Here is a 12,382-nt window from a genome sequence, read left to right on the forward strand (position 1 = left end):
TTTCATTTCTTGATTTAAATGAATGAAAATATTTTAATAGATTCTACCACATGCATAATGTCTTATATTATAGTCTAATAAATACATCTACTGGTAATGTTTAACTTAGTTTTCAGTTTTACATAGTTTCAAATTGCACACTTTATATCTGTTATCTTGACCTTTGATTTTACTTCTTTTCTTTTAACAGTGCATTACGTAAGGAAACATACAAGGAATACTTGGACTTCTGTGATGTTGACCCTTCAAAACTTCTGAAGCACTGCTCAACCAGGTGGCTAAGTCTTGAGAAGTGTGTTAAAAGGCTGCTGCACCACTGGCCTGCTCTGACAAGCTACTTCAACTCACACAGTGATGTAGAGAAGCCTGGAAGAGTTAAGAGAGTGGCAGAGCTCCTCAGAAGCCATGATATGAGGATGACATTCCACTTCTTAGGTTATGTGTTGGAGCCATTGAATGAGTTCAACACTACATTTAAGGTATATAAGCTATAATCTTAATATATTGGTAATTTTGTTTTAATAAGTCACAAAATTACAGAACTGTATATTACTTATTTAAGTACTGATTTCTTCTTCTATCTTTGTAGGCCGATGAATCAAGGATTGGATATCTTGGAGAAGAAATCCACAAACTTCTAAGAAAATTCCTTGGCCGTTTTATAAAGGCAGGAATAATCAAGAATTCCAAGGACCTCATCAGTGTGGACTTCCAAAATCCAGAAAACCAGCTCCAAGATAACATACTTGCAGTTGGAATTCTTACCAGGTTCTACATTGCAGAGAATGATGAGGATATTCCACCAGTAGACTTGGCAAATTTTTTCCAGTAAGTTTAGATTCTGACCTTTTAAGTTTTTTAAGCTGCCAGTTCTTGGCTCAGTTTAAGTAAAGAAAGTAAATAAATAAGTTGCTAAAAAAACTTCCTTCAAATATTTGTGGTATGCAGTGTTCATCATGTATTAAGGAATGTTGCATGAATATACAAAAACTCATATTGATATTATACCTCTTTGTTTTTGTCCAATTCTAGGAATGTAAGGGGGTTCTACTGTGCCATCACAAAGAAAATGCTAAAGCACTTTCCATTCAAGGACCCAGTTGTCAACAATTTAGGATTCTTGAATCCTCACAGAAGGGAAGAGACCATCTTACAGTCTATAGTGGAGATTGCCAGAAGATTCCCTGCCATAGTTCAGGAAAAGGACTTCCCAAAGTTGGAAGAGGAGTATCTGGATTTCAGTGTTTCTCCTGACTGTGACCTTCCAAACTTTGAGAAGGGGCAGACAAGAATAGAGTCTGACTCATTTTGGGGAGAGATGGGGGAAATCACCAACAAAGTCTCTGGAACACCAAGATTCCCAATTCTCAGTAAAATTGCCCAGTCTATGTGCTGTATCCCAAACAGCAATGCAGATTGTGAGAGGGTGTTCTCCCTTGTGAGAAAAATACAGACAGAACAAAGAGCTTCCATGGACAATCAGACACTATGTAGTCTTCTATGTGCTAAAATAAACTGTAAAGAGGAATGCCATCAAGTGAAACCTTCTAAGGACACTCTAAAACTGACTAAATCAGCAGCTTACAATTACAATAAAGAACATGAAAGTGTATCATTTGTTATTTCTTAGTTATCAGTATGAACAAAAAGAACGCGTGATGACTTTTTACTATCAAAAAAGGTCGTCGCGCGTTTTCTCCCCCCAAAAATATTTGGAATGTTGACAGGTATGGTATTGGATATAAATAAATAGACATTTTTTATCCTAAAAGTACAGAAAAGTTAAAAAAAAAAAAGTAATATAAATAGTTTTTTAACAATAATGTTTCATTTTGCTCTATTTATTAGACAATTGTGTGTTTCAATATTATGGATATTTCCACGTACAATATCAAGTTATTTTTCCGTTTGATTTGTACCCAAGCGGAACACCTTACTTTTCTAATAACTTGATGATTGTTCCGTCTTGAACAAAGTAGGCTAGTTAAAAATATAAAATTTGTTGTAATCATACACAAAAAATGCTATTTTTGTGAATTATTATTCCTAAACCTGACGAATACACGAAATATATCCTCTTCAAATGTTGACAAGTCGCGGGAATAAGCAGACGAAATATTGATAACAGGACTTTAATTTCCGTGCGAATTCCCATAAATCAATACAAACCTGCATGTAATTGAATTCAATTTCAAAATTATAAAAATCTTCAGACATATATAACTAATTTACATGCTCACTGCACACGACATGACATCAGACGAGACAACGTGGATTTGCAATCTTGCACATGTTTGTGACCTTCAAGTTCAAGCTTCCCTTTTGGCTGATCGGAATTTCCCGGGCATAAACAACTATAATTTAATTTGTCATAACTGTCCCTGGGCTTCTGCAATGCTTCGATAATGTTCACAGTTTGTACAAAACAACCCTCTCGGGGTTTTCTACGGAAAATGATCTGGACATGTTGACATTCGCTACCGAACTGCGAATATTATGGCGATTGTCGCAAATCAAAGAAAATATTACGAAAAATTTATTAACTTCAAAAGAAATAGATTCAACATTACTTAAACTGACAAATTTACTAATAGTTTTTCCTTCAGTATAATTAAATATGAATTTTGCATTTTACGACTTGCATAATTTATGGAGACCCATTGACGACGTTAAATGCTGACAAGAATCCATCCTTAAGTGTCTTAAGTCAACAACCAATTCAGGGTCTGGGGCTAATACAGATACAGCTTCATGTAGTCTGACTACTAGCAGGATTCTGGTCATGAGTAGCATCATTGGTAAGTGTGGAATAAATTTATCGTAAAATGTGTGGTGGGATGTGTTCACCAGCAAAATTTTCACATGTTGCAAAAAACTCTTTCCGCATTTGCCTTGTATGAAATTCTGGCACTGTATTACGCAATGAACTTAGGAGTTTGTTGACCCCCCATGAAGATCACTTCACAAGAAATGTCTGCTGGGACTCTCTTTTATATCAATATCAGAATCTTATCCATCCTCTACGACTATTCTTTTTAGGATGGTGACAAGAAATGCATTCATTCTGTTGTAAAGCGAGGTTTCTGAGTATTAACATTTGTGTTCTCTTGCTAAGAGTTTTCCATCTGTAGGGGAAAAAAAATCCTAGTTGTTTTTCAATAACAAAAATCAAATATTTGACAAGGATACAGGGATTATAAATATTTCAATGACAAAATTATGTGCATAATTTGAAATTTCACTCAACGTCTTTTGTTAAAGACTGGTTCCTAACAAGGTTCATCTTATTGGGGACAAAGAAATTTGGCAATGAAATCTTGTACTTGTATCGCATTTGACGAATCATTTGAGCAACAGGACAGTCTGTGTTCTAGTGAATAAACGAGGAGATGTGCATCTGAATCTCTATGTATTATCTCCCTCTGTACGAAAATATTGTATAGCTACACTACATTCTAAATGTTTTCGTTGCTTGCCCAAAATTTTAGATGCTGTTTATGGAAAATGAGAAACTACATCGAAGATCTGAAGGACGTTTAAATTCCGTCAGTAAAATGTAGAAGTAAAATTTGGGTTCGTATGAAATGAATTTAAAAAAACATACCTGTAAATGAATGTCTGTTTCATGAAAAACTATATGTGTAATTCCATTGGCAGTCCATCTAACGCAACAAGGTTTTTTTTTCTAGAAGTTGCATCAACTAAATTAATTATAAAGATCCTAAATGACATCATTTGTTATAAATACGTCCTAATTCATTTAGTTTTCACGAAAGGTTTTTTTTTCTTTCATGATTACAATTCTAGAGTGAAAGGGAAAAATAACACATTTTCGTCATGGTAAACTTGTATCTGATTTCGCAACTTGATTGGGAAAAAGTTACACGCATTCAAGCATTGATATCTTATTTTTGGATATCGTCGATCCTATAACACACCTGGCCGACAATTGAATACCGCGCGTTAACGCGAAACGTAAAAAAAAAACCCAAACCCATTATATCAGTATTTACTTTCTCTAATTTTCTCTCTTCATAATTGTTTATTTCGTTAATTTTTATCATGAACTTAGCGCCTTTCAGAACCGGTGTACATAATAGACGTAAGAGCCGTTTGTGACGTTGGAAAGTTAAATAACGCAATTAAAAGAACATTGAGAAAAAAAAAGAGGAAATGAAAGAAAAAGTGAGCAAGCTCACATACCTCACGCTCCCCCAAAACTCGACAATGCAACACGTAATGAATGGCACAGTGCATTTTAAAAACACAGTATAATTCAAAAAGGGGCATTACTGGCAAAAAATCATCACATCAAAACTTCTTGCATATAAGGACATTTAAATCTTTGTATGTTACAAATTTAATTGGGCTGAAGTTTCTAGATAAATAATGGAATCAAAATTTCTTGGAAATATACAAATCTATACATTATGTCTGAAATACCTACAAAGTTTCAGGAAATTCAGTGCAGGAGTTATGCTGACGAAATGTTATTTAAATTCCTCAGTGATTTCGATTTGTTAATGAGTGTAAGTCCATGTCCAACACATGACAATTTACACATTTAAATAGTTGATGAGAACAAAATTATGATGTAGTCATAAGAATTTGTTTATATATTACTGTGCTGAAATTATTTAAGGTAAAGCACCATTTTAAGGGGGGGGGGTGGGAGTGGGGGTGAGAACTATCCAAGATTTTGTGTGTGTGTTAAATCATTAATATTTTTATCTCAAAATCAATAGGGGTCTTTTAAGGTCATAAAATATTTCACAGAAAATTTCATTACAAAAGCTGATTCTAGTGGATTTCCTTATTACCTAGATGGAAATATTCTTCAATAATAGGCAAAACTCTTAAGGCAAAAATAATGGAATCGGAATTTCCTGGTAATATGCACATCTACACACTGTGTACTAAATATCTGCAAAGTTTAACCAAATTCTGTGCAGCGGTTTAAGAGAAGTTGCACTAACAAACTGTTCATCTCTATATTCAAGCTAAATATGGCCAAAAATCTACGCTGAAAAGTGCCGAAATTCTCAGAAAAGTAATGGAATCGGAATTTCTTGGTAATATGCACATCTACACACTGTGTACTAAATATCTGCAAAGTTTGACGAAATTCTGTGCAGCGGTTTAAGAGGAGTTGCGCTGACAAACTGTTCATCTCTATATTCAAGATATGGCCAAAAATCTAAATTGAAAAGCGCCGAAATTCCCAGAAAAATAATGGAATCGAAATTTCCTGGTAATATGCACATCTACACATTGTGTGCTAAATATCTGCAAAGTTTGACGAAATTCTGTGCAGCTGTTTAAGAGGAGTTGCGCTGACAAACTGTTCATCTCTATATTCAAGATATGGCCAAAAATCTAAATTGAAAAGTGCCGAAATTCCCAGAAAAATAATGGAATCGGAATTTCCTGGTAATATGCACATCTACACATTGTGTGCTAAATATCTGCAAAGTTTGACGAAATTCTGTGTAGCTGTTTATGAGGAGTTGCGCTGACAAACTGTTCATCTCTATATTCAAGATGTGGCCAAAAATCTAAGTTGAAAAGTGCCGAAATCCCCAGAAAAAAATAAAGGAATCGGAATTTCCTGGTAGTATGCACATCTACACATTGTGTCCCGAATATCTGCAAAAGTTTGACGAAATTCTGTGCAGCGGTTTATGAAGAGTTGCGCTGACAAAAAAATAGGACTGACTGACTGACACACTGATTGACTGACGGACGGGTCAAAAACATTATTCCTCACGCAACTTGTTGCGTGGGGTATAAAAATGACAAATTAATTTTAAACGCACAGTTGCTGTATTTTACGTTAATTTAACAGGGTAGTTATTTTTTTTTTTATTAAATTGAGTCTAAACAATATACATTTTTGGTGTTCCTAGATATAAAAAATGCATATAGTTCCTACTGTATATTCTACCGCGCGGTGACAAGGTTTCGCGTGTGTTATAGAGATTTGAACTTACATGTAATAGATTCCTAATGGATTTCATAAATAAAATTACACTGAATGTAAATATATGAATTTGAAAGTGTTTTTGGTTCCTCTGCCCGATCCTTTTTGCGTGCCAAAGGGTTGTAATCCTTAACGTTGAGCATCAGTTAACGTTCCTTCCGAGGTACAATCATGTACTTTTTTTTTAAAGTATGAGAATAGTTAAAAATGCAATATCAGTACGTTTATATACACAGTTTGTTTCCTTAAAAACTGTGTGCGTGTGTGTGTAAATACGTACATATACATGTATGTAGGTACGCATATCGTATTTGTTAAGATCCATATTAATTTCAACATATCATTTTTAATGTTTTTAGTAGAAGCCAATACTTATTTTTACAAGGGGGGTATTCTAAAAAATACTTCGGAAGTTCCCTTAAAATATAGACTCAAAAGCCCCTTTCATTAATTATGCAGGTGATCTAACGCTGTTTTCAACTCTGTAAACACATTAAATCCCTGAAATGGCTTTTATGTCCCAATTTTAAATTAAATCCTGGTACGTCATTATTTCTCGCAGCATGAAAAAGTAAACAATCAGTTGATAGATAGGACCAACGGGGTTGGTTCCTCGCGACGCAAATGATTAAACACATCGAAGGATGTCGCTCGCCGATAAAGATTGAAAGGTAAATAGTTTGTTTTCTTTTACGGTCTTATGCAGTGCATCTACTTAATAGTAAATTATTAATAGTGCGTGGTTTCTTTGAAATGTAAGTGTTCCATGAGAATTCTTCGTTTACTCTGATAACAATTAATACTATACCATTTACTAAATACTATAGTCAGAAAAATGCATCAAATGTTTACCTGTTTCGATACTTCTACGTCATGACATTGCCAAGAGTTAAATCTTAAAATCAGACGTGAGCCTACACCTGACATTTCATTGAATCCTAGTTTAATGTAATTACTTTAAAGATCAAATCCACATTCCTTCAGAAAGGATTATGGTATGAAGGGATGTCTTCTTCCGTATATGTGGGTGTTAATCTTACCTAATGATTCCACCACATTCAGAAATTAATTTTGTAATATATTTTTGTTTGTGGTTTATATGACATTACTTATATAAACTGAACAATACAAAACGGATCTTGATTATCAGTTTTAACATGTACAGTGAAAATTAATCCAACGTTCCATGTAACATCTTCTACTCGAATTACACATTTACGTGTAAATTTATGCAGATTTTGATTCGATTTTCAGTGACATGACCCTACTGTTAATCATTTTTATTTGCTTAATTACGCACGAGACCGTCTGCTCGCGAAAATGTCATTTTTTCGTATATATTTTTTCATAATGGAAAATATTCAACCAAAAACAGAATTCTTAAAAAAAATTGTCTCACTATAGCTAATTGAAAACATATGACTTTCTCGCGAAAATAAGATGTCGCGAGAGTTTGGTGATTCACAGATTTTCAAGGGTTTGGAAAAACTTTGGAATCAATGTTAGGATTCTATATGCAACTGGTGCCACTTCATGTATCATTCTGTTGAGCGTCAAAGACATCTACCATCAAAGTAAATGACTGAATTTTTTTTTCTTGTCATAAAAACCAACAGAAGGTACTTTGAAAATTAAATCTTAATGATAAGACATACACATTTTAATATAAGTTATGGAATTTAAAGCTCTCAATAATAAAGGCATTACTATAAAAGCGCTTCTGCAATGATTCGAAAAGATGCCCATTTAAAAGCGAAAATCAATTTTCTTAAAAAAAAAATCACCCATGCAAAAGTTGGAAATTTCCGCAACAATATGCGAGTTCTTTACTGATTTAATTAACTGTTGCAATTGTCACTGTTGGACGATACATTTTGGGGTTCTTTACCCCCCCCCCCTCCTCCCCCAACTTTTTTTATCCAACATCAATCTTTTGATCATGTCTCGAAATGAACTTTTAATTAAAAATGGAATAGAACTGTCCAAAATGGACAAATATCCCCGCTGGTGTTTTCAGAGAAGTTGCTAAGTCACTAATACTAGTATTTGATGGATCTAAGAGGTTTCACAATTTGTTGAAACATTTGAAGTGAAAATTTACCAGTAATTGCTCCGGTAATTGCTCATTACATATTTTACTGAATGAAACTAAGGTACAGCTTAATAAAACATCAATAGTAATAATAACATTGCTTTTTATTGCATTGAAAAAAAATTACAATTTTGCGAGTATTTCTCTGTTGGAAAGTATGGATGCATTATTTATCCGTTTGTTGACTATAGGTCAAGATCATGACACACCCTAAGGTCATAAGCAATCTTTGTGTGAAGTGGAAACGCCCAACATTATTCCCCATAAGAAAGATACGGACTGGACACGAATTATGAATTTTTTTTGCGGGGGGGGGGGGTTAAAAAATAACACAATATCTTTTGTTACTGATAAATATTCTGTCAGGTAAAAAGACATTTTCTTCGGCCCGAATTCTTTGCCATAATTTCTGAATGTTTAGACTTTATGTAAATCTCCGCAAAGAGGTAGGAAGGGGTGGGATGGGTTGTTAGAAACGAGTAAGATACCTAATTTGGATATATAGCCTAAGACCAGCATGTAATATGCAATGTTACAAACTACATGCATATTGAACTGTATGAACAATATATACATCATGTTACTGCCGTCTTTATATATTTTTTTTAAAGAACGAGGGCGCTTTTGATTGGCATTCGGCAGGAATCTGGGCGCACTTGAAAAGTGAAAATTTCATTGATCTGTCACATGGAATTTTAGCGTTCTTTTGATGTATCGGGTTCCTGTAAAATAGGAAAGGGAAATATTTTCCCGATATTGTATTTTGATTTTGCTAAAAAAGAACTTGAAAGTTGGCTAGATGAGTTATTTGGTACAAAATGTTACATTTTTAGACACGTTTTTCTAAAAATTTGCTATCTCTGGGTCATCTCTCCATGATTTTGAAACGTTATTTGTGTGCATTTTAATTCAAAGAAACTAACAAACATTTGTAAAAAATGGAGAGAAGACCCAGAGACGATAAAAAATGAAGTTTTCCACAAAAAATTCCAATGTGTAAATGCGGTGCTTCATTGTCGCTTTAAATACCTTAAAGTGTGTGTAGCGGTGATAGCTCAGTAGTATGTGTTACCCGTACAGTGCAATGAAAAAGAAATATCTTTGGTTCGATCCTCGTATGGAGCGTTAATATTTTTTTTTGTTCAAACAATCAATTCTTTGTCAGTTTATTTGATGAACTGATTTATTTTCAAATAGATAAATTCTGGTTCTGTTGCAACGAAAGCGAAAGCAATTCTTCCAACCTACTGATACTTTAATATATACAAGTATATACTTGTAATTGCATTCAACTATACCCTATATGTGTTTATTATTTATGTGAAGCGTTACTAAGTTTTAGATGTAGTAATTATTGAAATAAGCGGAGTGATATATTAAATTTGGCAAAGTATTTCAAACTAAATGTAACATTTTCCCATGTGCGTAACTTTGTAAAGTATGTCCAGCTGTGGTCAACCGACCAAATCGTAGACATTTAAACTATAAATGTTTCGTACGCCTTATTCCTGCAGATCACACGCCAAACACGCCCATCTTCTTTAAATTATCTTCTATTAAATTAATATAGAGGTTATTTACATGTACTTGTGGGTGTAAAGATGGTTAAATGCGTGTTTTAGAAAAAGAAAGCATTTTTCACAAGTCTGGAATGAATCCTATGTGTCTATCACAGCAACTACAAACATCCTGTTTTTAAAACTGAACTTGCATGGTCTGAAATCAGAATTGAAGGATTTCGGTGTTCTGAAGCAATGAAGACCCTAAAAAATTCTCAAAGCGTAAAAAAGCGCTCAAAACAGTACTATTTTGTCGCAGTTGATAAAACAGGGCACAGCAGAACGGAGGATCCCCTCTCAAAAGAGCACATCGATCTCGATATAAATGACTACTTGCGTAACTTCTGTTGCGCACGCACTCACCCTACCACACAAAAGCGAATTACTACATGTATATTCTCTCCAATTTTCGTTGCGAGGTATGAATTGTGCTGTGATTTTTAAAAAACTGATCTTTCAAATACTGATATTTCCCCCAAAAGAAAAAATAGACACATATTAAAGTGGATTTAAGAAAAGTTGCTTAAATTTTTGTGCATTTTTGGATATGAAAACCCTTGGCAACAAAACCTCAATTTTCACTCTATATTTCTACAAAAAAGTCAAACCCTTGTTTAAAACTTACACTGATTGTTCTCTTGCTGTTTTTTTTTAAATTTTACTTTAACCTACTGTTATTAATAATCATCTACAATCTATTCAAATTAATGCATTGTAACAAATCTTACCTTTTGCTTTATTATTTAAGTACTTAAATGTAGCTGTCGAAAAAAACAGACATTTTTTTAATATTCATTCCTTTTCAAAAATGTTTATTCTATGGTTGACATGATACTTTCCTGTATCTTGTGGGTATGGCATGGCTTGAAAAAGTTTGAACATCTATATTTCCATATATTTCTAGCCTATGCATTAAATTGATACTTATACTGTATTGATATTCTCTAGAAAATTTGAGGTACATTTTCCTGTATACTCCGGCAAATTTGAATCCATAATGTGACTTCACACTACCCTGTGAATTGAGCCAAGAACTACGCACGCTAACATCAGATATCCCCGCTTACTTTGTACAACCCATTTAACTCAATTTAATGACAAATTGGCAATTTAAGCTTTTTAGAATGCAAACAAGAGTTCAATAGTGATCTGATTAATAATTTTAATACCAGTGTTAAATAGTTAACTGCTCATAATAACAACTCTTTTCATAAGGTTTCACAATAGAGAGAATTTACATTTACCATAAATTGGTTTGGATTTATTTAAATAATTATGATCGTGATTTCGTAATTAGGTGTTATCATTCTGATGACAAGCTTTCTATTATATATTTGGTTGTTCTTATAAATATGGTAGAAATAAGTAACATGTGATCCATCTAATTAAATGGAATGAAACTTTAAAAAATATTTTTACATATGATATTGTGCTGATATTTAATTTCTCGAATATTATTTAACAAAAAATTGACATTGTCAGCGAACTTTTCGAATAGCACTCGATCTTGAAAAAACAGATTGGAACTATAATTAGTGTTTTGTATTAAATGGAATTAATTAGAATAGACCAATCGAACTCTTCGATACCAAGTAATAAAATTTTAAAGGAAATCCAAATCAAGTTACTTTTAAGATATTTAAGAAGGAGCAACGAAACAGGAAACTTAGAAGTGCATGTAGATATATTGTGCATGCAAGCATTAGACATTAAGGCCCAAAATCCTGTTGCGATATGGCGGGAGCTTATAATTAGCCCTTAAATATTACAATCATTGGTAAACCCTGACCGTGGGGGGGGGGGGGGAGGGGGGGGGGGTTGTGCCATGACGAGGTTCATTGGCAAAGGATTAAACTCAACTTGCAAAGGCGATTACAATATATCCGGGACCAAAAACCCCTGTGCATAAACTGTCTCAAACCGTGAATGCTTTTTTGCTCGGATTATGTAGATTACGTTAGGAGAGCGTTGCACAGTGGTAAATGCGTTTCGTTCTAAAAGTCTCGGGTTAGGAGGTGATCCTTAGGTCGCAGGTTTGAATCCCACAGGGGGACGTGGAGACCCTAGTTCTTAAGGAGAGGTAGTATAAACCGAGCTTCCCCCGAAAAACATCTGTCGCTTAAAAAATGTATCTTATTACTTAAAAATAACGAAAGGTCATGGCATATGCATATACAAACAATGAAAATTTAAGCAACAACTGGACATTTAGGGGTTCAAGAACTTTTTTTAAAAAATTAAAGCAAGTCATAAGGGGGGGGGGGGGGGGGAGTCTAAAAACGCCCTCTTTTAATCCGTTTCCTTTTAATGTTTTCTTTCTTTGTTCCGTCAAAATGATCATTAATCGACCAATGCAGTCAACATTTATGCGAGGACTTGACGTGAGAGATCGTAGGCTTTTCTTCCCCTACATGTATGTCATTGATCCGACTGCATGACCTTTACTGTGCATCGATATGTACCGAATGTTTAAGCTTGTTCTGAAGTATCTGAAGAGTGAGTTTTTGTGAAAACTCTGCCTTATTACAAATCATTACATAGTGTATAAATAGCTGATATAATGAATTAATTGGACTTTACGCCGATTGTTTATTCTTTAACCTTCTCAAAAAAGAAGCGGTAAATTCTATTAGTAAGTTTTGAATACTGTTAAAATTTAAGAGAAACTGAAGTGTTTGGTTTTGCATTTAATATGAATATAAAGACATTGTAAAGATTAGAAGTCAAGCCGGAAAAACATTTTAACGGAGT

At 33.9% G+C, this 12,382-nt stretch overlaps 1 protein-coding gene across 1 annotated transcript; it reads left to right on the forward strand.

The window, feature by feature from the left end:
• Window positions 1-416: 416 nt before the first annotated feature.
• LOC133204781 (uncharacterized) lies at window positions 417-1,630 on the forward strand. The gene is made up of 3 exons (XM_061340528.1): window positions 417-479; window positions 590-828; window positions 1,033-1,630. Exons 1-3 carry the CDS (start codon window positions 417-419, stop codon window positions 1,628-1,630), a joined length of 900 nt encoding a protein of 299 aa, XP_061196512.1.
• The last annotated feature ends 10,752 nt before the right edge of the window (window positions 1,631-12,382 follow it).

Source organism: Saccostrea echinata, unplaced genomic scaffold (genome assembly GCF_033153115.1).
Source record: "Saccostrea echinata isolate AGI-Se365-2 ecotype Australia unplaced genomic scaffold, CSIRO_AGI_Sech_v1 ptg000054l, whole genome shotgun sequence".
Classification (NCBI taxonomy): domain Eukaryota; kingdom Metazoa; phylum Mollusca; class Bivalvia; order Ostreida; family Ostreidae; genus Saccostrea; species Saccostrea echinata.